This window comes from Alexandromys fortis, unplaced genomic scaffold, assembly GCF_014885135.2.
Source record: "Alexandromys fortis isolate MF-2015 unplaced genomic scaffold, M_Fortis_MF-2015_v1.1 scaffold_201, whole genome shotgun sequence".
NCBI lineage: Eukaryota > Metazoa > Chordata > Mammalia > Rodentia > Cricetidae > Alexandromys > Alexandromys fortis.
The window spans coordinates 1,274,414-1,301,337 of record NW_026068087.1 but is presented as its reverse complement, the minus strand read 5'-3'; the positions used below and the strand labels follow the sequence as shown (position 1 = coordinate 1,301,337).

The 26,924-nt window shown below is 42.9% G+C and overlaps 2 protein-coding genes across 4 annotated transcripts in view; one reads left to right on the top strand and one right to left on the bottom strand.

The window, feature by feature from the left end:
- Prkar2b (protein kinase cAMP-dependent type II regulatory subunit beta) overlaps nucleotides 1–23,868 on the bottom strand; it is a 710,703-nt gene extending 686,835 nt beyond the window's left edge. The window contains exon 1 of the mRNA XM_050122318.1: nucleotides 23,863–23,868. The gene's annotated coding sequence lies outside the window, so the exon portion shown is untranslated. The remainder of the gene's footprint in view (nucleotides 1–23,862) is intronic.
- Sypl1 (synaptophysin like 1) lies at nucleotides 431–18,902 on the top strand. 3 transcript variants are annotated; one of them, XM_050122323.1, is made up of 7 exons: nucleotides 464–598; nucleotides 7,390–7,423; nucleotides 10,176–10,300; nucleotides 12,405–12,635; nucleotides 16,422–16,613; nucleotides 17,778–17,886; nucleotides 17,974–18,902. In XM_050122323.1, exons 4-7 carry the CDS (start codon nucleotides 12,567–12,569, stop codon nucleotides 17,997–17,999), a joined length of 396 nt encoding a protein of 131 aa, XP_049978280.1. In that variant the 5' UTR covers nucleotides 464–598; nucleotides 7,390–7,423; nucleotides 10,176–10,300; nucleotides 12,405–12,566; the 3' UTR covers nucleotides 18,000–18,902. The 3 variants fall into 3 exon arrangements, with proteins under 3 accessions (XP_049978279.1, XP_049978281.1, XP_049978280.1); XM_050122322.1 differs by lacking the exon at nucleotides 7,390–7,423 and having other exon boundaries at nucleotides 431–598; nucleotides 12,428–12,635; XM_050122324.1 differs by lacking the exons at nucleotides 7,390–7,423; nucleotides 10,176–10,300 and having other exon boundaries at nucleotides 450–598; nucleotides 12,428–12,635.
- Nucleotides 23,869–26,924: the final 3,056 nt, after the last annotated feature.

The following is a 26,924-nucleotide window of genomic DNA, read 5'->3' as shown; positions in this document are numbered from 1 at the left end:
GGCTGAGGCCTAGGGAGCACGCGCGCCGTAGGGAGAGCGCGGGGGGGACCGGGCTTCGGGGAAGGAGGCACGGCGCACTCATGGCTTCCAATAGCTTCTTAGTTCGCCAGCGGCTCAGCGGGCTGAGTCAGGTGCGGCCGGGGGAGGAGCCAGTCCTGCCCAGCCGCCTCGTAGCCTCCTCTTTCCCGGCTCGCCCTCTCAGGCTCCGCAGTGACGTTCAACCGCCGTCCGGCCCCGCCCCGTAGGACGCCCCGCCCCGCAGGCCTCAGGCCACGCCCCGCAGACCATCGGGCTCCTCCCCATCGGACGCCCCGCAGGCCCTCCGCTTACGCCCTATCGGGCGCCCCGCCCCCAGGCCCTCCGGTCACGCCCCATAGGACGCCCCGCCCCACAGACCCTCCGGCCACGCCCCTTGGTCACGCCTTGTCCCCGGCCCCGCCTTCCCGTTCTCGCCGCCGAGCTGCTACGGTAGCGCCGCTCCCCTCCTCCGCCCCGCGTCCTGACTCTCTTCCCTCCTTTCCTTCAGAGGATGTCCGCCTTCCAGATCAACCTCAACCCGCTCAAGGAGCCGCTCGGCTTCATCAAGATCCTGGAGTGGGTGAGTGCAGCCGACGCGGACCCCCGGCCGGCCGGCACCGCGCGGGGGGCGCCCTGCGGGGAGGCGGGGAGGCGGGGACCGCGCTCCCAGGCCGCGGGGCGGAGATGGCGGCCGGTGGCGTCGAGGCGCGGGTGCGCGTGGCTTGTCCCTGCCGCCTTTCGGCGCGGAGGCGTGGGAGCGGCTCGCTTTCCTCTCAAGCTCCACCGCCAGCCGCAAAGGAAGACCGGACTTCCTGCTGCGGTCCAACCGAAACCGAGCTCCCGGAGGCCGGCGCCCTCCGCGGCCGAGCCGAGCTGCGCTGGCTCTTCGCTGGCCGGGTTAAAAATAGTGTGTGGGTCAGGGACGCGGGGCGAGGCCCTTGCTCTACACGCATCCCGCTGCTCGCTGCTCGGCCCATTTAATACCTTACCTACCGAGGACTTCGAGATGGTTTTCTCTTCTAGCAACATCCTGCTTGGAAAGTCAGCTCTCAGCCCTTTCCCTGGCAAGCAATCATTAACATCAAAGGAGACTTGCTAGTTCGACCTTGGCGCTCGAAGTTAGTTTACGGAGCACGGAGCGCTGAGATCTGCCTCACACACTTCGTGGCCCACTATACAGTTCGGTGCCGGTTTTAAAAATTGTTAACTTACGCGGTTGGCATTTGTTTGCCCAGTGTGCCGTCAGGTTGTGTTTTTATAGCCAGTAACGTTAAACCCCTTCACAATTCATTCCAGTTCCCTACATGTGTTTTAACATAGAACTTCAAGACTTCCGAGGATGCTTTGATTTTTCTATTTACACTATTTGCCACCAGTTTTATGAAAACTGGAACGGGTGCCGGTTTCTTGCATGTGGCAAAAGACACGTGACTTTTTGTACAAACCTGTTTATAAGAAATTTATTAATTTAATCCCCAAAGTATAGGCGAGAAATCAAAGAAATGTAAAGAAAAAAATCAAGAGAAAATCCCTTACGTTTGGTCTCTTTGAAGGTTGCAATTCAGTTCAATAATTTAGGTTTTCACTTAAATGTATTTTGAAGTAGGGGTGATTTTGTTGTTGTATTTTGAAATTATCCTTAAATGTAAGGAAATGCTATCTTCAGTTTGAAGACTACCACGCAGGCAGTAATTTTGTAATAAGACTGTATTGTGTTAATGGCGTGCTGAATATTTACCCAACAAATATTTGAGGCGGTCTATTTGAGCGCCGTGCTAATGATCGTTCTGGATGGCGTGGAGTATATAGACACCATATGGTAAGTTCTGTACTGAAGCTCCTTGTGAAGTGCGGTGGAGGAAGCAAGCAGGATGCACTCATTTGGGTGGGGATGCCGAGTGACTTCCTAGGCAGTGGGATGCAGCATGGCATTGTGTAAAGAAGTACTCGGTTGGAACATGCACATACCGGGCAAAAGTATGGTTCTAGATGATTATGACAGGTAGGTTTTGAAGCCCTTGATCCTCCTGAGGTTTTAGGCTTAAAAACTGGCCCTTTGTGTACAAGTGTTAGGCTGTGTATTGGGTAGTGTCCAGTTATGCCCAGGGGATTCATTGCATTGTTAACTGGAAATGGCCAGCCGCGGACAGAGAGCTGTTGCTTTAGAGATACCTGTGCCTAACATCAGTTGTGAGGATCGGGAGGTCGAGAAGCTAAAATATAGAGAGAGAAGTAGCATTCTTGTGGTGACCAGCATATTTCTGGCTTGGTTGATAACGGCCTTATTGTCCAAGTCATTAAGAGGAAGGGGAAATATTTGGATGGTTAATCAGGATATATTGTTGGCAATCCCTTCACATAATGTAAGTTGCAGTGTCCTGAAGGCAGTGGCATATATGAGCCTAACTGTTGAGAATGCAGGCCAGCAAAGAAGAAAGGGTTAGGGTTAGGGTGGGTGTTGAGAAACATCTTGACTTCACTGCTAGAATTTCAAGTAAAGAATGCTCAGGAACATCAGGTGCTATGGAGCACTTGGGGAAAATCAGAGCCAAAGCGTGTGTCTTGTTTTTGTAGTCAGGAGGCTTGATGACATTAGCAAGAATAAAATCAGAAACCACCTTGGTGTAGGCTAAGGGGTGGGTGTCGGGGAAGGTGATGAACTCAGTGAAGGTTGACAGTATTTGGGGCACAGGAGAGTTGGTGGTGTTAGAAAGAAAAATGAAATACTAATTTCAGTCACAGCTCATTTGTTTAAATACTTTCTCTAGGGCCGGCCATTATCATGAGATATGCAATAAAAATCTTTGTGTTTTCCGCCTCTTAAACTAGTAAGATTAGGACTCAGGGTTTAATCATTTTTACTGCTTCATCCAACATTGTTTTCTTTTGGCTTTTTGAGGCGGGGTTTGGCTGAGGGAGCTGAAGGAGCTCCTACAGCAGGGTTTCTCTGTGTGGCCCTGATCAGGCTGACCTCAAACTCTTGAGATTCGCCTATCTCTGCCTCTTGAGGGCTGGAATTAAAGGCATGCACCACCACTGTCTGGACATCAAACATTCTTAAGTGAACTTTTTTCCCCCAAGCTGCTAATACTGCTGATTTTTTTAAAGGCCAGCCGTTTTACCCATCAGTCCATTTGCTTAATCAGTGCAGGTGTCAACGTACTAGAATAATTAATGTCTTGGTGTTATTACAAAAGTACTTTTGACTTTTGTAAGTTAAGAGTCTTGGGAACTCTCGGGTCTGCAGGCTGAGATGAATGTTTTACTGTACAGAAAACATTGTTGGTGACCAGAAACAGAGTATAGAGTAAGAGCCGCTAGGGGTATGCTGTAGATGTGAGTACTTCAGAAGGTAGGCGGAGGGCCTGGGGAAGTGACTCAGTGGGCAAAGTGCTTGCTGCCGAAACCCAGGACCAGAGTTTAGATGCTCCACAGGTAGACATCTGTAACCTCAGAGCTGTGGGATGGAGACAGCCAATGTAGCAGAAATAAGAAGTTCCCGGTTCAGTGAGAACCCTGCCTCAGACAGTGTGACTGAGAACAGAAGGTGCCTCACAACATGGGCATGACCAAGAGAGTGCACACCTAACAGCTGAGACGTGGGAGAAAAACATGCTGAGCCTGCATCAGATACCCTGACACATAGGAGGAAAACCAACTTTTACTTAACTCAAATTTTATCAAGTGTTCACAAATCCTACTAGTTCTCCATAATAAAACATATTCCTGTCAACCCAGCCAGCCATATCAACAATGAAGATGCTGATCTACTCCAGAGGTCATGAAAATAATTGAAAAGACTGAAGATTATTATTTATCACGTGTGGTCAGAGGATAACATCCTGGAGTTAGTTGGTTTTCCTTCTACCATGTGAGACCTGGTGATTGGATTCAGGTCATGAGGTTCAGTGGCCAGCATCTTACAGCAGCTGACTTCTGGCTTTCAAAATGATTTTAAAGTAAATATGTTTATATTCCTTGGGGACTTTCAGCTCTGTACTCGACCAGGCATGTTTAATGGTAAAGATGGTACAGATGCCAGCGCAGTGATTGAGAGTCAGCTGTGCCTCAGGAGTCTAAATCCCGCAGGGTTATGGGGGTGCGTGTGGAGGGGGGGGTAAGCACTCTGACACTGCTTCCTCTGCTCGGTCTATGAGCGTAAGCCGAGATGTCAGTGCTCTCAGTGTTTGACTTAGAACAACAAAGGTATTTGGCTTTATATAGGAACACACATGCAGTAGATTCCAGGTGTTTCTAAATATTTCAGTTGGTTCCTTTCAAAACAAAATATTAAGCATGAAGAAATTTAAGCAGATAACTTAGGTTTGCTGATGACACTGAGCAGCAGTGACGACCTGGAAGTGCTTTGCTCCCACTCCCTCACTTAGAGGAGCTCAGGATCCCCATAGGAGACAGTACTGTGCCTGTCGATAGGATAGGCAGTTTACCGAAAATATCGGGTGTCCCCAGGTTTTTCCTGCATGAAAACATTTCATCAGTGCAAACATTTTTGCACAAAGCCCTCTATGCATCTGTAGTTTGGGTATACATTTTAATGATAGTACCTTAAGGCATAATGTACATTTAGGGTAAATTTACATTCATATATTTTGTTTTCTTTCGTACATCTTTGAGATAGGATCTCAGGTAGCACAGGCTGGCCTCAAACTTGATTTGTAGCTGGTTCTGGCCTTGAAATCCTGATCTTTCTGATCCCAACCCCTAAGTGCTAGAATTATAAATATGTACCACCACAGCTAGCTTATATTTTTTAAATCCTTGTATTGCAATCATTTTTTATTCTAGTTTGATAAAGTAGAATCTGTTTCTATCTCACAGTGTGACTTCCAGTTCTTTTATATGTGAATGTATTATCAGTCTACACATCCCAGCACATAGTTTCAGACCACCGATCCATTTGGTTACAGCTACTTTATTCCATAAACCTGTAGACAGGGATACTCACACTGGGATATATGAACACTAAAAATGAGAAAATAAGTGAGGTTATTGCTCTGTTCTTCCAGGTGTAGGATTCAGAACATAGCTAGTCCACTGCATCCACATATGACCTTCTTAACGTGCAGGCCCAGCAGTAAAGTTCTAATTCTCTCTAAAACTATGTGAATGGAAGTTTAAATGTAGCTGGGCAGTGGTGGTGCACATCTTTAATCTCAGTACTCCGGAGGCAGAGGCAGGGGGATCTCTGTGAGTTCAAGGCCAGCCTGGTCTACAAGAGCTAGTTCCAGGACAGGCTCCAAAGCTACACAGAGAAACCCTGTCTCGAAAAACTAGTAATAATAAATTTTTAAAAAGTTAAAATGTTTAAAATGTTCGGCTGAAGAGAGAATCAATCCCTTGTCTGTGCTTTCATTCTTCTTAGTTAGCGGAGGAAAGTGAGTTTCACAAGGGACAAGGAATTAGTTTCGTTTACTATAGACTGTGGGACAGACCATCGTGTTCAGAGCACCTCAGGAAAAGTGAGCGACTGAAAAAACAATAGTACTTTTACCAGGTGTAACATGCTTCCTGCAAATTGTCAGGACCCTAGAGAGCGAGCCAATCTGGAAAGCTCCTGTCCTGTTTTTAATGTCACTCCCGTTCTGTATGACTGCTTCTCTGTGAGAGTGTGATTCTGATGTTGCGTTATCTTCAGCTTTTCCACGTGTGCTCAGGAAAAGCAGGAAGCCCAGGTTTATGTGCAGCATCCCAAGTTTAATGATAAATTCACATTTTAAAAATAAATACTGAAAGAATTATGCAAGTCTACCATAAGCATGTTTTCCTGGTGGGCAGCCAGTATATAACTTACTGTTTTGGTGGGGTTTTGTTTGTTTGGGCTTTTGTTATTTGAAACAGGGTCTTATACAGCCCAAGCTGGCCTGGAACTTGTTTTGTAGCTCAGACTGGCCTTAAACTCAGAAATCCTCTTGCTTGTAAATCCCAAGTGCTAGAATTAAAGGTGTGCACCCCCACTCTCAGCTAGTATATAACTTCTAATCTTGGTCAGACATTCTGTACAATAAAAATAGTATTGGTTGTATGGTTACTCAAATAATTACCGTGGGTATTTCAGTTATTATAAATGTGCACCTTATTCCTTTTTCTGGGTAAAAAGAATACAAGAATTACTAGCATGAAAGCAAAACTTGATAGGATAGTACAATGCTCTCTAATTTCTGTATTAAAAAACCAAAGTCTTTGTTACATAACAAAATGCTCAAGGAAAATTGTAGTGGTAGAGTTAGTGGTGGATAGACTGGTGTCTGTAGGTCCAGGTCAGTGAATTAGGTAGAGATTTATGCATGCAGCTTAGCATAAATCCTGGCGTGTTCCAGAAGCAGTGAAAGTTCAGAGTGTCAATCATAACGGTACCTGACAGAGGACATGCTTCAGCTAAGTCTGCAGAAAAGGGTGTGGCTGCAGTAGCCATGACATTCATGACAAATGTGGCAGGTGTTTAATTTCTTACATGCAGACCCGAAAAGCATTGGAGGACTCCCTTTAAACCAGGCTACTTGATCAGGTTGCTATTTCAGATTAGTGTGACATCATTTCTAAAGTAACTTTGTCCAAAAAGTAAAACAGAGCAAACAAAAGCATACGTTACAGAGTAATTGAATGTTGTATTAACCATAAAGGTGAAGTTAATAAGTTACTGATGGTGGGTGGTGCCACTCCTGTGCTGGCGGTCCTGGTTCTTTAAGAAGGCAAGCTGAGCAAGCCATGAGAAGCAAACCAGTAAGCAGCATCCTCCATGGCCTCTCCATCAGCCCCTTCCTCTAGGATCCTACCCTGTTTGAGTTCCTGTCCTGATTCCTTTGGTGATGAACAGCAATGTGGAGGTATAAGCTGAATAAACCCTTTCCTTCCCAGCTTGCTTTTTGGTCATGGTGTTTTGTTGTAGCAATAGAAACTGGAGCTATGACAACAACTGACTATATTCCCACCCCCGGTTTATGTGTTTTACACTTACAGCATGGTACAGTTTAAATGGCAGCATTCACAGTTCAGCAACCATTGGTGTCTGGTGTCTGTTTTCATTGGATGCTGTAGCTTTAGAGCCCACACAATGGAAGATGTGTGCTGATTGGAATAAAATTAGAAACAGCAAAAGTTTGTTGAGTGAGTCCAGTGAAAACCAGTAAGGGCCTAACCAAAGCATGGTAGATGTGATACAAGCATCCTTTAAATGGTTGTAGACTAGATATGCTGGTGTAAGCCAGAGCATAGAAGTGGAGACAGAAGACACAGTTCTGTGAGCTGAAGGCCAGCCTCGTTTGCAAAGTGATCTTTATCTTTAACAAACTTTTTTGAAAGTTTTCATATTCTGTATAATCTTACACAATCTGTTTTTTTTTTTTAATCCAGCATTAGATTTCTGCAACTCCTTTATATTGATGTGGTAAGCTGTAGTTCTTGTAACTTTTTTCTTTATGGTGTTTTGTTTTGTTTTGATTTTTAAGAATGAGGGGCTAGAGAGATGGCTCGGCTATTAAAAGCACTTGTTTTTGTAAAGGACCCAGATTTGATTCTTAGCACCTGTGCGGCGGCTCACACCCATCCATGGTTCCAGTTCCCAGGGATCCATCACCCTGTTCTGACCTCTGAGTCACCAGGCACTCCTGTGGTACACAGACACATATAAGCAAAACTCTTGACTCAATGCACATAAATCTTTTAAAAAATGGTTTGCGGACACTGCAAGAGGGCAGGCAACAGGATGGTAGCTAGGGTATCTCATTTGATTATACCTTTGCACTGTAAGAGTGTGCTTCTGCGGTCAGTTTTCCTGCTTCTTTCTCCTCCCCTGGGATATAAACAGTATTGCTGTGAGAATTCATAGAGAAAGGGTCTCCTTAGATCTTTGGCACCTTTTTGTTAGAGATTTATTTATCTATTTATTTATTCTGTGTATATGAGTGCTCTATCTGCATGTACAGGCTTATGCCAGAGAGGGCATCAGGTCCCACTGTTGATAGCTGTGAACCATCATGTGGTTGCTGGGAATTGAACTCAGGACCTCTGGAAGAGTGGCGCTTAACCACTGAGCCATCTCTAGTTCTGTGACTTTTTATTACAAGCATTTCATCTACTTTGTAGCTTGCTCTATATTCAGAAATTGACTTTTGATTTTAAATTTTCTTCTGTAGTTGAAATTAACTGTGTTTTATGGTTAGTGCCTTAAATAATTCTGCATGGTTACAGGTTTTCCTTTTTAAAGGCTTTTTCATTTAGGCTGTGGCTCCTTTGAGCCATGTATTGATTAGCCCTTTACTTGGTTATCTATCACTGGATAGTAAACTGCCCCAGCACAGCAACTTAAAACCACAGATATTTATTACCTCATGGTTTCTATGTGGAAGGAATCAGAGGCTTTGGGTTCAGGGCTTCTGAGGTTCTTGTCAGCTACTGGCCAGAACTGTATTTTAATCTTACAGCCTCTGGCTCTCTCATGACTGCTGGCCTTCACAGTTCTACTTCCAAGCTCAGTCATGTGGTTGTATTGGTCCCATGCCCTTTAAGTCTTCAAAATGTGCTGGAGTGGGGGGTTGAGGGTATAGTGGAAGAGCATGTGCCATAGCTTGCTCAAGGTCTTGGATTCAGTCCCTAGCACGTGGCATGGGAGACTTGCGTTCTGGGTATAGTGGCTCCTGCCTGTGCTTCCAGCACTCAGGGGGTTAGTGTTAGAGGAGGGAGTGAAGGAGAACAGCTCTGCTGAGATTACATGCGGGAGTGGACGTGTTTCAGGCAGAGGGAACAGCGAAGGAAGGCCCTGAAGAAGGTGTTTAGTGACTAGCCCCCAGATAGGAAGTGTGTAGAAAGTTAAGGGAAGAGAAAATAGCAATCAGTGTAACAGAGTTAAAGACATGAGGGAAGTAAAGGGTGTTCGAGGGCTCAGCCGAGGGAAGGTAGTCTGCTCACACACGTGTGCACACTGCAGGGCTCAGCCCAGGGAAGGTAGTCTGCTCACACACGTGTGCACACTGCAGGGCTCAGCTGAGGGAAGGTAGTCTGCTCACACGTGTGCACACTGCAGGGCTCAGCCGAGGGAAGGTAGTCTGCTCACACGTGTGTGCACACGGCAGGGCTCTGAAGTGTGGCAAAGAAGGAATCAGAATCGAGGCTGTTAGTGCAGGCTCCAGCCGAGAGGTGATTGGATGGATAGTCATCTAAATTAGGAAGTGATGGTTAGGCCCCACATGTATTTTGAAAATAAGAACTATTGACATTTACTGAATTACTGAATTTTTAGTTATGATAGCACCCAAATCAAAGTATTTTTGTTGTGGAAAAATTTAGAAGACAAAAAGAAATTAAATCTTGTGTTGTACTGAAAGATGATCACTATTAAAATTTTCATGTAAATTTTAGTAAAAATTTAGTAAAAATTTCTAAGTTGTACCCTCTGTTGTGTAGATGCGGATACATATATAATGTATTGTATAAACATTCTGTATATTATGAGCACGTTGCTAGTTATTAAGTAATCTCTAATATTTTAGCAATTAAAAGTTTATCCTATTGTATAAATGAATTCTAGTTTATTTGACTCTCTAGCGATACGTAACATGCTTCTGGGTTTCCTCTCTTATAAGTAGAATTAAGGAAGCATTATTATATTTTTAAGCATATGTATCGAAACCCAAAAATGCTTGAAAGTGATATTTCACACATTCATGAGTTAGAAAAGAGTCTCATCCTATACAGCATCTTGTTTCCAGCAGTATACCAGTTACTTGAGCCCCAAACAAAAACACCTTCCTTTTACACCTGTTTAAAATTTTGATAGAGAAAAATGAGTCTTATTTGAATTTCTTTGCTTTGTGTTTTTGTTTTTTTGAGAAAGTGTCTCTATTATCTGTCTGTCCTGAAATTCTCTGCATCTATGTAGACCAGGCTGGCCTTGAACTCAAAGCAGTCCTATCTCTGCCACAATACCCCAAAAGTCTTCTCTGAATTTCATATTGTATGGGCTAGTGTATTTTATGTACTCAGGAAAATAAACTCACATTTTGTAATGTTTTCAGCATACGGCTAGTAATTTGTAGAATACTTGTTAGCCAGCGTTTAGTGATCAGTGTACTTACGTTTAATGACTTTTGTTTGCCATAGTAATGCTTCTCTTTTCTGTGTTTTGGTCTCGTTTTATGTAGTTTGCTTCCATCTTTACTTTTGCCACCTGTGGCGGGTTTAAGGGCAAAACAGACATTCTAGTGAGTTGTCCTTCTAAAGGTGTTGTGAATCAGACGATTACAGCAGCTTTTGGCTACCCATTCAGGTGAGTTCTCTTTTAATTGTTTTTTTTAATGTTTATTTATTTATTATGTATACAATATTCTGTCTGTGTGTATGTCTGCAGGCCAGAAGAGGGCACCAGACCTCATTACAGATGGTTGTGAGCCACCATGTGGTTGCTGGGAATTGAACTCAGGACCTTTGGAAGAGCAGGCAATGCTCTTAACCGCTGAGCCATCTCTCCAGCCCTTATCTTTTAATTGTTAAACAACTGTTTTTAACTCCATATTTAGTGACTTGGGTTTCTAACAGCTGGTCTGAACTCAGTGGCAAAGGCCTGTACTCTGCAGTCACAGCACTTGGGAAGCCAAGGCAGGAGGACATTCCAAGGGGATCTGGGGAGCAGACCCTGCCTGCCTCAGCTCTCACCACATGAACTGGGACATATACTCCAGCATTTGTTCATGGAAGGTGGTAGAATCATTTGGATTTTGATCTTCACTTGTGAGATTTTACTTAGACTGTGGTACAGACCAGTGCCTGTCTGTAGATGGAGACTGTTTGTTCCTGGACACCCAGATCCAAAATAATCACACAGAAACTATATTATTTGCAATACTGTTTGGCCAATAGCTTAAGCATATTTGTAACTTGCTCTTTCATCTTAAATTAACCCATTTCTATTATTTTATATTTTATCATGAGGTTCATGGTTCACCAGCAAGGTTCCTGAGCATCTGTCTCCTGTGGCAGCCACAGGGCATCTCTTGACTCCGCCTACTCTCTCTCTCTACATCTGTTTGGATTTCCCACCTTGCTTTACTCTGTTAAGCCATTGGCTGAAAACAGCTTCTTTATTAACCAATGGCAGTAAAATATATTCACAGGTGGATGGGAATCCCACATCACCTGTCTGCAAACTTTTTCTGGTGTCTGATGAAGAAAATATACAAAGGGGAAGTTTATTTATTACTCCTTTGGCCCACTGTTTCGAGAGGCTGTACCATGGTAGTAAGTCAGCCTCGTGACTTTGGGCAGAATCAAGACAGAGAGAGTTTGTGGCAAAGGCGGCTCTTCATCTCGTGGTGAAATAAGATGTCCCAAATGCCCTGTTTCCTCCAGCAAAGCCCTTGCTGACATCACTAGGGAGCCAAGTGTTCATTACTGGAGCTTGCTTACACACGACTTATCATACTAAAGTCATAGCAGCGAGGCAGTTACGTGTGGTGGCACATGCCTTTAATGTCAGCACTAGGAGGACTGCCTCAGTCTACATTACAGTTCCAAGGCAGCATAGGAAAGCCCTGTCTCAAAAGAGAGAGAAAGGTAGAGAGGGATGGGGGTAGATCGGATGATCGCAGAGAGCGGACGTTGTCTTGACGTTCTGTCATATGACAGTAGATCAGAAATGGAGGAAAATGGGGACTGTTGTGTTAGTGAGCAAACTCGGTTTATCAAGACACACATTGCGCATGCCTCTGCAGCTCCTGAACTGATAGTGTTCTGGTTATTTTAAGACACACACAAAGCATACCATTTCTCAAGTATCAAACCATGTTTGACGTTTAGAGAGGCGCATAGCAGCAGGTCTCTTTTCTTCTGGAAGGTCCGTGTCTGAGTCTTCTCTGCTTGGCTTTACTTGACGTCTCATATGACAGAACGCTCCTGGCTGCTCTTTCCAAGGACCTGGTTCAATTCCCAGCACCCATACATGGCTCACAATTGTCTGAATGCTCTTCCAGAGGATCTGATGCCTTTCTCTGACTTCTGCAGGCATGAGCACACAGGTGGTACACAGACATTGATGTAGGCAAAACATCCACACACATAAGATAAAAATTAAAACTGGGCCTCCAGGTTGGTTGACAGTATCTTTAAAAAAAAGAGGAAGAAGAAGATCGTAATTGGTTCTCCTAGAACTAGTGGCCCAGACCTCTGCCTTCTAGAATATAAATAATGTTAAGACTGTTGGACTCCATTTACAGTGAATCTGTCATAAACTTATTGCTGAATAAATTTATGGGTGGGTCTGTGTCGTATGAAATTTTTGTTTTAGTTAAGCATTTGAATATTTTTTAAAAAGAGAATGTTTTTAGTATACTTGGGAATTTATTTTGAAATGTCAGTATTTCTCTGCTGGAGTCCAGCGGCTTGTGTGTGTTTTTGATAGGTTGAACCAGGCGTCCTTCCACTCGCACTCCAGTGGCGACGTGTGTAACGTGACGTGGGAAAAGTACGTCCTCATAGGCGACTACTCCTCCTCTGCGCAGTTCTACGTCACCTTTGCCGTCTTCGTGTTCCTCTACTGCATGGCTGCCCTGGTGCTCTATGTGGGCTACACCAGCCTCTACCGGGAGAGCCGCAAGCTGCCCATGATTGTAAGTGATCGTGCGTGCTCTGTGGGAGCGAAGGAGAGCTCGCCTCAGTCATCAAGCTTAGTTCAGTTTCATAGCCTGTTTATTCTTAAGAGAGTTGGTTAATTTTTATAAACCTGAAAAGCTCTTGAATATTTGATAAATCCATAAGTTTTAAGTAGCTAAAAGTTGAGAAATTGATGTCTTTAATTTGAAGAGTTGCAGGTCTCATTTCTGCTTCTCATCTTTGTTCTCTTTCCTCAAAACCCCTTTTATGCCACTACCATTTTTTAGTGAGCTCTGTTTTCTTTATCAGCAAAGTGTGGCCCAAAGATCAGATCTGACTTTTTAAAATAGAACATTGTCTAGCAATACTCAACCCCTTATACATGCATTGCATATGGCTGCTCTTATGCTAAATTCTGACCAGATAATTCTTATATTCATTATCCCTGGTATCAGCGAGTTACAGCGGATCCTGAGATGCCAACAAAGGATTTGGACTTGAAATCTTCATACCTTTCTTAGAGCTTCAGATTCTGCTAATCTAGAAATAAAATAATCTTCAAGAATAAGGGAATAGGCTGTCCTTCCTGGATTATCAGGGGCAAGTCCAGAGATAAGCCATGGTTTTGTGTCAGACCTCCACTATAAAGAAATAACTTTAAAGTCAATGTGGAGGGCCTTAGGAGTCAATGTGGAGGGCCTTAGGATGATGCTAGTCATTTGTATCTGTGAAAAAAGCACTGAAAAAGACGGCTGCTTAATTTAATATGAAGGAATTTTTGAGATAAGTTATACTTACCAATTTATTTTTAACTTTTGCTGCTTGGATTATAGAATGTAAATGGTAAGTAAAGAACAAAATCATTTTTTACACATGTATGTTTTCTATTTCCTATCTGGAAAAGCAGAAGAAAACTGGTTGTTTCCATAAATATTTGTGGCTCTTAACTGCATTTTGAAGTGTTTATTCATTACAGATTAGGAATCTATAGCTTTGGACAGTTCAGGCTTTTCCTTAAAAAGTGACTAGGTTGATCATACTGATAATATTTTTAATTTTTTGCTTGTTTGTTTTGTTTTTTCAAGACAGTGTTTCTCTGTGTAGTCCTGACTGTCCTGGAACTTGCTCTCGAGACTAAACCAGGCTCAAACTCAAAGAGAGCCACTTGGCTCTGCTTACTGAGTGCTGGGAAAAATTTTTCATTTGTAAAGGGTTTTTTGTTTTGTTTTATTTTGCATTTTGTTATACCAAAATAATCCTCTTTACTAAATAAAGCAACCCTTTCTTGTATTTTATCCAATAACTTCAAAATTATTGCACTTAGGTGAGTATTAAGATCTAGTTTGTAGAGTGCTTTTTTTTTTTTTTTTTTTTTTTTTTTTTTTTTTTTTTTTTTTTTTTTTTCTCTGCTCCCCTCCCTGCCTCTTCCCTCTTCCCTTCAGCCCTCCCCCAAGGTCCCTATGCTCCCAATTTACTCAGGAGATCTTGTCTTTTTCTACTTCCCATGTAGATTAGATCTATGTAAGTCTCTCTTAGTATCCTCATTGTTGTCTTAAGTTCTCTGGGATTGTGGTTTGTAGGCTGGCTTTCTTTGCTTTATGTTTAAAAACCACTTATGAGTGAGTACATGTGATAATTGTCTTTCTGTTTCTGGATTACCTCACTCAAAATAATGTTTTCTAGCTCTATCCATTTTCCTGCAGAATTCAAGATGTCATTTTTTTTCTGCTGTGTAGTACTCCATGTGTAAATGTACACATTTTAGAGTGTTTTCTTTATGATAAAAGTAAAACAATCTAGCTGTGTTTTTTTCTGTATTTTTTTCAGAAGTATTTTTCTGTATTAGAGTGATGTTATTGGTCATGTAGATATTTCATAGTTGGTTTCATCAATGGTTTTTTCTAGTATAACATAGGATGAGTTCTTATTTTTTGTTGCTGTTTTTGGGACAGGCTGGCCTGCTAGCTAGCCAAAGATAACGTTAAACCTTCTGTTCTTCTGTCTCTGCTCTTAAGTGCTGGGAATACAGGTCTGTACTACCATGCCAAGAAAAATGGGTGCTTCTTGTTTATAAAAGTAAAATTCAGGAGCTGGAGAGATGGCTCAGCAGATAAGAGCACATACTGTTCTTCTAGAAGGCCTGAGTTTATTTCCCAGCCCCCATATTAGGAAGCTCACAACTTCCCATAGCTCTGGCTCCAGAGGGATGCAGTACCCTTAATGACGTTCCCTACCCTCCCTAGAAACACACACACACACATTTAAAATAATAAAAGTAAATTTTTATATACCCAAATTTTAAATATAACAAGGATAAGTTACAAGTTTGTTGTTAATTAACATTATTCTCAATTCTGTACTAAAGTATTTTAAGTATTTCAGGTTCAGATTTTTGAGTCTAGGTTTTCTTTTTTAATATAGTACTTTTTTGTATAAAGTGGCAGATGATTTAATGGTGCAACAAGTCAGGTATATCAAAATTTAAACACAGAAAAAAGGATTTCCAAATTCTAAAATCTTTGATGAATCATATTAACTTACTGGTTGGAGCCCAGAAGCTGCAGGTCGCTGCATTGCAGACCTCAGGCGGAACAGGTGTCGTAGTCTGGTGTGTGGCAGAGTCTAGGAGGAGGGACCACAGTAGTCGCTCAGTTTTCTTCCAGAGAGTTTATTTTGTGCTCCATGTTTAGAAAAGTTACTACTTTCTGAGATAGGTGGGTGTTATGCCTTAATCTAAGTGTCAGCAAATCAGATTTCAAGAGCGTAGCCTGTGGGCTGGGAAGATGGCTGCCCTCATTGGTAAAGTGTTTGCTATGTGAGCCTGGGGGCTGAGCTCACCTGAGTACAGGTGTGCAGCCTAGCACACACACAGAGATGATGGATGGAAAACACCTGGTCTGGGGAGCGCTCCCTCAGTCCCCAGCATTCTTATTCCCAGGAAGCAGAGGCAGTTGGATCTCTCTTAGTTCTAGGCCAGCCAATGCCATATTGCAAGACTGTGTCTCAAAAAACAAAACAAACCAAAAAGATGATGGAAAGTGTTCTTATCATTTCAGTAGGGGAAAGGAGGACTCAGTGTATTCCTGACATTGTGGTGACAATTTAGAAAACTTGACCTTTCTGCACAAGCAGTGGATTTCAGGGCTAGAGCGGTGGCTCAGTGGATGAAAGCGCTTGTGAGAGCTGGGTCTGAGTTTAGATTTCCAGCATGCATGTGGTATTTGGGCTCGGCATGTGTGCCTCTATGTGCAGAGATGATAGGTGATCCTGGGGGCTTGCTGGTTAGACAGCCTGTCTGAACTGTTCTCCATGTGTGCCTGTAGGTGTGCACACACGTGCCAAAATTACATCTGGACGATTACTGTGAGGTCAAGACTAGCAAAACCCTGCCTCAGAAATAATAAAATTTTAAGTTGTAGACTTCTCTTTTTTTCGAGACAAGGTTTCTCTCTGTAGTTTTGGAGCCTGTCCTGGCACTTGCTCTGTAGACCAGGCTGGCCTTAGCTCACAAGGATCTGCTGCCTCTCCCTCCTGAGTGTTGGTATTAAAGGTGTGCGCCTCCACGCCCAGCTAAGTTGTAGACATCTAAGGAGATGATTAAGTCTTACTGTGTCTCTGGCATGGTGCTCTAGAAATAGTAAACACCAATAATGATTAGACTGAATGCGACCTTTTAAATAAAGTCTATCATGAGGACCATCGCTACCATGGGATCAAACATAATCCTGATTTCGTTATTGCTTATAGGAATTGTGTTGCTTTTAAATTGATTGCTCACTGACTGGAGCTTATTTTTGCTCTAGGACTTTATTGTTACTCTTGTTGCCACTTTTTTGTGGTTGGTGAGTTCCTCGGCCTGGGCTAAAGCTCTTACAGATATTAAATTAACTACCGGACAGAATATTATTAAGGAACTCACTCATTGTCAGCAGCCATCAGAAGTCTCATGTTACTTTGACTCTGTGACTAGTATGGGATCCCTGAATGTGTCTGTGGTAAGTATCTGTTGCTTGCACAGTGTGCTTCATTTAATAGAACAACATTGAAGAAAGTAACTTTTAATCATCTCTGAATAAGTTGACTCTTACTGAGACATGTGGGTTCTAGGGATAGATATATACTTATGAAAAGTGTGACCTGTAGCCAAGATTTAGAGACTAAAAGACACTAACAATGGTAACTTTTATTGAAATTTTGTGCTAGCCATTGTGCTATAGTATCTGAAGTTACTCAGCTTCTCTGAGAGGAATATGAAAAGCAGTTGTTAGCTTCGTTGTACAGCTGAGAAATGTGTTATGTTTCTCTGAGGAGACACAGCTTTTGAACCAAATCTGACTTTGCACTGTTGTCTTAAGTCTGGTTTACTTAGGGAACATAGAACTGACATTTTTAAAGTTTCTCAAATCTGTAAAATTTAATATGTCTGATTCATTAAATATTTTTCTACTGTTCATCAAACTGAAATTGCCAATAATGATGAATATTTTCTGTTTTGGAAGACTTGCCAGAAAATACTTTTCCATAAGATGAAGTCAGTATTACTTTATAAAGCAGTTTACCCATGTTCTTGATAATAACTCTGAGATGTAAAAGCCTTATTTGTAGTTTGTATCAACAGGCAGTGCTGTGGGTGCACTTACACAGAAAAGGTAAAGCTTCTTAGTTCCTCCGCTTCTCACCCCACTCTTACTCCTAAGTCACCGTCACTGATGCTGAAGGACCTTGTTAAATATGGTAGTTAGGTTTGCTGAGTCCTGCATGCATGTTGGTCAGTGCAGGGTGTGGAGAGTACACTTCTGGCTGCAGCTGTTGGAATAGCGGAGGGCAGTCAGAAGAGGGAGGGAAATGAGGTTCTAACCATTCGGAATGGAAAAAAAGTGAGAACCGTGCAGGTGCAGACTCAGCTTCCTGTTGCCCCTCTTCACCCTGGGTACCAGAGTCTAAAGTCATTTTTCTCAAATGGGAACCTATGTGCAGAAAGAAAAGGTTGCCATTTCTTGTTGTTTTATGTTACAGATTTAGAGGTTAGTTGGGTATAATAAATTATTATGCATCCAAAATTTGTACGATGGGCTGTATGTATAGACTTTGTCTTTTATTCTAATTTGTATGTAGTTTAAAGCAAATTCGATTTTTATATTTGTTTCCCTCTTTCATAGATCTTTGGCTTTCTGAATATGATACTTTGGGGAGGAAATGCTTGGTTTGTGTACAAGGAGACCAGCTTACATAGTCCATCAAATACATCAGCTTCCCACAGCCAAGGAGGCATNTGGGGAGGAAATGCTTGGTTTGTGTACAAGGAGACCAGCTTACATAGTCCATCAAATACATCAGCTTCCCACAGCCAAGGAGGCATCCCACCCCCTTCTGGAATATAACTAAATATACTGTATGAAATGTGTGCTGTACTATGCTTTGTTGCCAACATCTTGAGAAGCATTATTGTTTCTAATAAAAAGTAATGGTTTTTTTCAGTAAATTGGTGGGTTTAAGATTTTGCTGCTTTTCTATATAAAGCGTGCCTTTTCTAGAAATGTAAGATGTAAATGTATTTGTACATGTAAGTTTGAACATTCAGGAACCTGTTATGAGATGATACTTATTTTGAAGTGAACAGTAATTTCACTAAGTTACCTTCTAAAGTGTTTACACCTTAAGCCTTAACATAAACCTTCATTCAGAAAAGTTATGTTATATCATAATATAGGAAGAATGAGTTTGGAATATACACTACTCTTAGCTTGTACACATTGTATCCCTAAGACTTGGCTTGTTTAAGAAAACCTTGATTGCATAATTTGTATGTAGAAAAAAAAATTAGTACAATTTTATATCTGAATATTGTTCATGTTTAAAAAAATTTGAATTGCAAAGACTGAGTATATATTTTAAATGTTTTTTCTAAATGACCTGCTATACTTATTACGTGTACTAAGATTGTATTAGGAGCAAGGACTTGAAAATTCTAACAAACATGTGGTGTTAACTTGGCGCTTCTGTTGCAGTTATTTCTGGTGGTTTCTTAGGCTTGCTATGTTAGATCATAATGTTAGATCCCAACGGTGGCTTTATATATGTAGGCATTCTCAGTGATCCTTGTTTGATGTCCTTGTTCATGCCAAGGGGTAAAAATCTACCTTCTTCTACAAGACCCTGGTTATAGGGTCACTAAAAATTAAGGTTTTGCCTTTTACTTTTGAAACATTCAACATTGAGTCAATGAAGTTGCTTCTCCTGAGTTTAACATTGATATGGTGAAAATAAATGCTGTTCGGATTTCATACTTCTTAATATTCAATCTTATTCCACAAAAAGATGATTAAGGAATTATGCTCATAAAGGGACCTAAGTAAGCTGGATGTGTGTGTGCTGACCTTCCACACACACTGGGGTATGTTCAGAATACACTGCTTTTGTTCCTCAGCTTTTTGTTGTACAGGGATCCAGACTTCTGTTCTTACGGGGAGGCGTGTGTGTGAAACACATTATGAGACAGTGCCCTATTTCTGTTGCTTTATTCATGGCAAAGCAGCTCTGTAAGAATGTGTGTTTAATACCGCAAACAATAAAGACGTTAAAGTAAAGAGTGCCCGGTTGTTACGTCACAGTGAGCTCCAGCCTCAGGGTGAGCCTTGCAGGGTTAGCAGAGGTAGACGTGTAGCAGTAGTAAGAGCTTGTCCGGGGACAGAACAGACTGCAGTGCTTCGGCCTTCATCTCCTTTGAAAACATAACTCTTCAGTTGTTTCCTGATGCACGTTTTCTGATTGGTCAGGCAAATAGCAGAGATTATGATTGTGATTGCTATTTAATGCAGCTGTGTATTATACAGCCCATGGGTAGACTGTCTTACATACACCAGGCCCTGGCTTTAATCCCCTGCACTGCATAATCCAGCTGTGGCGGCCCAAGGCCAGGCTGGGCTGTGTGAGTCAGGTACACTCATTTCCTCCTTGCCTGTGCCGTGTGTGTGTGTGTGTGTGTGTGTGTGTGTGTGTGTGTGTGTGTGTGTGTGTCCGTCTTTCCCCCCTCCTTCTTTCCCTCCCACCTTCTTTTCCTCGCCCCACCCTGGAACTAACAGGACCTTGGCCGTTCACTAGCTGACAAGCTAGAGGAAGTACCCTCTCACCTCCATTTGTGTCTGAAAACAGGAAATGAGAGTACTGACCTTGGGCTGGAGAGGTGGAGAGCACCAGCTGCTCTTCCATTGGACCAGTTTCGATTCTCAGCATCCACAGGACAGCTATTAACCACCTATAACTCCAAGGGGATCCAGTGTCGTCTTCTGACCTCCACAGGCAGGCAAAGCACTCCTGTCTTTTAAACTGACCTCGAAAAGCAAGTGGCCGTGAAACCGTGTTCAGCACGTAAGTCCGCTAAATGTTAGCTATGTCTAGACTGTTAGCCTGGAGTGCAGGGGGCTGGGGAAGCAGGAAGAGAGAGCTTCAAGCATACAAGCCTCTCCCTTTGCGGTGTTTGCAGTTTGATTTCTCTTAACCAGACCTAGGTGTGACTGTTTGTTTGGTGGTAGATATTGATAAGGTGAGTGGAGTAAGTGGTAGTGTACTGAAATTAGAGTAAACTTAGAAAGGACTCCTGCCCCCCCCCCCACTCCTTAGTGAACATTACAGAGACAGTTTGTAGGACAAACTCAATACAAGCCTCCACTTCCCAGAGATCAGCCGCAGACAGCTTTTTAGAGATAGACTCATACTAATGTTTGTTTTTATTTTTAAATAAAGTTCACTTGATAAAGATTTTTAATCTGTAAAAGGAAAGGGCGGCAGTACATATTTTATGTTTGGGGCACAATTAGAAATTTTTATGTAATTGCTGCCCACCGTGCCCCCGTGTCTGCGCTCGGTGCGCTGGCACCCAGTTCACAAGCTTCAGGCAAGGGGGCAGGGGTTAAAATACACAGACACACACAGAGACAGCGACACGGGTCATCCTTGAATTCCCCATGAATGCCCCCTTTATTGTGTTCAGGGGCAGATTATATAGAGATAGCCACGCCCCAGCCAAACCCACCAGAAACCACTCTCCTGCCATCAGGAACTCCTGAAGGTCTCGTGCTCAGAGCAGCTGTAGGCACTCAGATCAGGGGATTACAAGCAATTCAGGATCTGGGATCTCACTGCTCCCAACATGTAGTAATTCCAAAAGTACGTGAATGTATAATATACTGATCAATTGCCACATTTAAAAAAGCATTACAACAATAGCCTTTTCCCTTCTGAGATGCAGTTGGTACCGATAGCTCAGAAATGAGTATTCTGAGGGATGCTTGTTGTTGTTGGGGTTTTCTTCTGTGAGAACTTCTTGCTGTGGGTGTCACCAGTGCCCCACATTATCTTGGTATAACCCCGTGGCATTTAAATAGGCTGTAGCTTCTCCCTTCTCTGGCTTGTATTTTTACTGTGTTTTGTCGTGGGTTTGTTCATTTCAGTGGTATGTGACGTCTTCCCAAGGCTTTTAGTTTTCCACAGTGGTTTGGCCATGGTGAAGTCATTTATTCTTGTATACATTTTAGGATCAGCTTGTCTAAAGCCCTTTGTGAGGTAGCATTTGTACGGAATTGCATTATGTTTATAAATCCATTTGTGGAGAATTAATAAGTTTATAATGCCACAAAAAAGGACAGAAAAAGGTATTAGTGGTGGCACACACCTTTAGACTCCACACTCGGGAGGCAGGACTAAGCAGATCTTGCTGAACTCAAGGCCAGCCTGGTCTACACAGTGAGTTCAAGATCAGCCAGGGCTACGAAGTGTACTGGCTAGCTGTATGTCAGCTTGTCACAAGCTAGAGTCTTGAGACAAAGACCCTCAGTTGAGAAAACGTCTCCATAATATCTGGTCATAAGTCATTTTCTTAGTGATTGATGGGGCAGACCCAGCCCATTGTGGGTGGGAGCCCCCAGGGCTGATGGTCCTGGGTTATGTAACAAAGCAGACTGTGGAAGCCATGGGGAGCAAGCCAGTAAGCAGCTCTCCTCCATGGCCTCTCCAGCAGCTCCTCTTTCCAGGTTCCTACCCTCACTTCCTTTGGTGATGAACAGTGATGTGGAAGTGTAAACCAAATAAACTATTTCCTCCCCAAGTTGTTTTTGGTCATGGAGTTTTATCACAGCAATAGAAGCTGTAACTAGGATAGGACACAGTGAGACCCTGTCTCAAACAACAATTTTAATAAAAAAAAAACTGTGTACATACTATAATATTAAATACCTGGACATTCCGTAAATAGTAAATGCCTGTCATTCTGTCATAGAGGAGGTAGGGGCAAGAGAATCAGGTTAAAGGCCAGCCTCGGTTACATATAGGACACTAACTTCCCCATCACACATACACAAATAGGGCTGGAGAGGCGGCTCAACAGTTAAGAACACCTCAGTTTCCAGCACTTGTATCAGCCGTCTAGCCACTGTTCCAATGAATGCCCTGTTCTGGCTTCCGTGGACACTGTGATGTATACATGTGGACACACATACATGTGGAGACGTACACTTCTGTAAAGTTTTTAAAAAGGAAACTACTAGAACAGCTTGCTAGGGAATGTTATCTCAAGGTGTGTTACTTTTGTTTATGTGGCACTTGTTTAGCTCTGAAGCTGTGTTACTGTGCTGTCTAAAACACCTGACGGTCTAACAAAGGGCGAGGCAGGAGAGAGGAATAGGTGGGGCTGCCAAGCAGAGAGGATAAATCTGAGAAGGAATCTGGGAGAGAAGGAATCTTGGGATGAGAGGAAGGAGAAGGACGTCAGGGGCCAGCTACCCAGCTACACAGCTAGACATGGATTAAGAAGGAAAGAAAAGGTATACAGGAACAGAGAAAGATAAAAGCCCCAAGGCCAAAGATAGATGGGATAATTTAATAAAAGCTGGTAAGAAACAAGCTAAGGCTGGGCATTTATAATTAAAAATTATATGTGATTGGCTTGGTAGCTGAGTGGCAGCCCCCTCCCCAAAAGAGCAAAAACAACAGCTGGATCATATGGTAGAGATATTTTAACCTGAGAAACTGCCAAAGTGGTTGTGGACCAACAGCGTCTGAGACAAGTTTCTTCATCACTAGGTGTCGTGCTCAGAATTTGGAACTGGAACTGTTTTTTGGTAGGTGTGTAACAGTGCCATCGTGGTTCTAATTCTAAGAGCAAAATCTATTGGGCTGTTCTTTCTGTTTCTAACAACAGATTTCATTGCCTTGTGCTTGGCATTGTTGATTTAACCATATTTTCCTATGGATTTACTTTTGATGTGTCTATAAAATTTTTAGTAATCCAAGCTTTTGGGTGCCTTTTGGTGTTCACAGTTTGCACTTTACATCCAGGAATCTACATTTTAATAAGTCCCACAAACAGCGGTATGCTGCCAAGCTTGAGGACCAGCGGATCCTGTTGACAAAAGGTTGCAAGGATCCTTTACTTTGGGGCGCACCCTAAACATTCGCGGCTCTGCTAGCTCACCAAGAGCAGTCTTAAGCTGCTTGGCCACACGCCAACAGAAAGCCATTGTGAACATTTAATTGCCTCATCCAAGTCATTCTGCTGTGCTTATTGGTCGATTTCAGAACTGATTGAAAAGGAGGCGCCGTGATCGGAAGATGTCAAAATGTGACGAGCGCCTTCATCACCGTGGGGACCACGTCTGAGCCGCTTCACCCCGAGTTTTTCAGCTGCTATCTCCCACTCAGCTGCTCCTTCATTGGACTGGAGCTGTTCACTGTGGTGATGCTTTGTGCTTTAACAAATAAAGCTTGCCTGAAGAGGAGAGTGCAGAACTAGCCCCTAGTAGAGGCCAGGCAGTGGTGGCACACACCTTTAATCCCAGCACTCAGGCGACAAGCAGACAGATCTCTGAGGGTTCAAGGCCACCCTGGGCTACACAAGATTTCTCCAGTCTAAAAGAGAAACAGAGCGGCTCACACCTTTAATTCCAGTACTTGGGAATTAAAAAAGTACACGCTTTTAATTCAGCACTAGGGAAATGGAGACAGGAAGGGATATGGCTGGGCAGAGAACACAGGCAGGAGGCAGGAGCTCATTGCATTCAGTCTGAGGATTCTTAGGGACAGGATCACCCCTATGGTCTGAGGACTCAACAGCTGGGCATACCATAGTATGAGGCCACTGTTTTGCACCTCCGTGCCTGTCAAGCAGAAGCCCAGTCAGCCGTCACTGTGCCTGCTGTGCTCTGCTTGAAGACTGCTGAGCGCTGCTGGGCCCTCGGGACACCCACACGCCCTGGATTCTGCCTGTGACCTCTCTTACCCATTCTTCACCATGAACACTAGTTTCGCGAACTGCTGGAACAAATTACAAACTGGATTAAAACAGGAGTTTGTTCTCTCACAGGTTTGAAACCAAGAGGGTAAAGCCTGTTTTCTTCTGAATTAAAGGTGTCAGGAAGCTCGCACTCCACATAGAGCCAGGGAAGACTCCCCCCTTTTCTTCCATGTGGTCCCTGACTTCCAGGGCTAGCAGCCACGCTACCCCAATGTCCACCACTCTTCACATCACCTTACGTGTGTGTGTAAATCTCCCTTTGTTCCTCCTGGGTTTTTTGTTTGTTAGGGGCTTGCTATTTAGTCCAGACCAGCCTGAAATTTCCTGTAGCTCAGGCTGGCTTCCAGCAGCCTCTTCCTGTTGAGCTGGGTGCTGAGCTTACACGCCTGTAGCACTATGCCCAGTTTACTTTGGTCCTTTTTAAAATTAGCATTATTAGAATGATGCAATTTCCCTCCGTTCCCTTTCTCTTAAAGACAGTTGGCATCATAGACTATTGGGTAAATCCTTCATCACATCTGCAGAGTATTTCCACATAAGGCAGCATTTCAAAGTTCTTAGGGTAAAGATTTGGTATTTTAAGGGTGACCAAATGTCCTATTATACAAAATAATTTTGTTTTAGAATATGTATAACTTTATAATGATGACTTCACAGGGCTCAGTCTGAAGAGTCTTGCTGCTCTTACAGAGGACCTGCATTGGGCTCCCAGCACCCATGTTGAACAACTCAAAACTGCCTGTGACTCCAGCTCTGGGGGATTCATGGCCCTCTTCTGGCCTCTGTGGGCACACGTGTGGCATGTGTGCACATAAACAAAATCCTTAAAAATACATGAGAACATGAATGTCCAGTTCTCAGGCTGGCCTTGCCAGTGTCCGAATGGTGTGTTCGTCACTGCCCTTGCTTCTGCTCCTCAACACATGGGTGACTGTTGACTTCAGAAATTCATCTTTAAAAGTCATTTCATTTGCTGCTTTTAAAAATGTATGTTGATGGATGTAGCTGTGTTGTTGGCCCTCACAGATGGTGTTTCATCATAAATATGTTGTCGTTCACGGATCTGTCCTATTGACAGGATCTGAGTTGTCGGAAGCTTCTGCTGCTGTGAAGCAATACAGAGGGATCGCTGGGCTGTAGAAACATTAGGATTGCCAAACAGTTCTCAAAATAGTTATGACAGCACACTTCCCTCGGTTGGATGAGGGGTGTCATTATTTCCCGGTTAATTTTTGCTAATTTGGTGAATATGTGATTTTGTACTGGTTTTAATTTTCTTGCTTGTGAGTAAGTGAATGAGCTTGAACAGTTTTTTTTTTTTTCCTTTTTCAGTCTTGAGTTTGGATCCTGGGTCACAAGCATCCTAGGCAAATGCTCTGTCACTGTGTGCACCCCACCTTACACACCGTGTTCATAGTCTGTCTGTAGAATCACTGTTTTCTGTCACTGCGTGCACCTTGTCTTACACACCGTATTTTTAGTCTGTCTGTAGAATCACTGTTTTGCTGTTTCTTCCTACTGTAACTAGGCAGTAAACCCAGTGACTTGTTCTAGAATAATCCGATACTGTTCCTTCGTGCCTGTTGCTGCCCCTGGCCCACGCCATGAGCCAAGAAGTGTTTGCTTATTTGTCATGCTGGGATAATTTGTTTACCATTGGGATGTTTCTGTTCCTTGACCTATGTAATGGGGTTCACTAGTCTTATGTTGTGACCTGAAGTTCACTTCCTGGGGAGATAGTTTCTGGGTCATCCTTGTGATCGCAGGGCGATTCATCGTGAGTGTTCACCTGTATTAGCACCAAGTTCTTGTCCTTGGTTGTATTTCTAACATCTGCAGCAATGGTCCTTTCATGTCTATCATTTTTGAGCCTTATTTTCCCCTGATCCGTTTTGTGATAGGTTTGCAGGCTTACAATAGGCCGTTTGACCTTGCCAGCTTATATCTTTTTTCTGTAATTCTCCCTGTCGTCTTCTTTAGTTCTTCCGGTCTACTTTTCTTTTCCCTCTAATGTGGAATGGTGCTTAGTACATTGATTTTTCAACCTGTCTTCTCCTCTTAACATACACGTTGGAGATTTTTAAATTTCCACAACTTCCACTTTGTCCCACAAGTTCGGTGCAGTGTTGAATCATAGTTCCAAGTGTAGTTTCCTGCTATCGTGATTTTATCATAGCTCCCTATCATAATTCTTTCAAAGATTTGTTTTTAATTTTATGTGGATAAAGTTTCAATAAGAGTATTTGCCTGTGTGTATGTATGTGTACCAAGTGTGTGGTATACCCACATGGCTATATTATGTCCTGGACATGGACTGAACCCATGTCCTTTGTAAAAGCAGCAAGTGTTCTAAGCAGCTGAGCCAACTTCTCAGCCCCCAGTTTTTTTAATCACAATTCTACAATTAGTAGTTTCCAAGCATATGGGACTTTGTCATTTTTTTTTAATCTACTGAAGTGACAGTGTTGTGATCTCTGCTATGTCCAGTCACCTGAGATTCCCTGAGTGTCTGGGGACCTAGTTATAAGTCATAATTTTAACCACTGTTACATACCACATGACGTAACCATCGGTAAGAGACCACACCTATGACAGACCATATAGGCTATGTGTACAGTGTCACGCACATCAGGTTTGTGTCAATACATTCTGACATTTGCATAATGAAGAGCTTATCCTCTCCTGCTTTTTCTCTGAATGTGCCCCTGCTGAGACGGGGCTCCTGCCTTGTATTTGGTGAGCGTGAAGGGGAATACTCAGGTACGGCATTCCATTTGCAGGGTACACCAGGTTACTTATTGTGTAGTTTAAATCTTTTCAATTTTTTTAGGATACAGTAAGTTGATAACACTGAGAATAAGCCACCTGACTTTAGGGTTTGGCTCCATTTCTTGAATCTGGAGCAGAGGTATCTTTAGCAAGATTTGGTGGGTTTGGAGCCCTGTCCTGGTACTTCTTTTTCTCCTGTCCTTATAGGGCTTTAACATAATTGTTAGCTTTTTGGCTAGAATCCCACAGG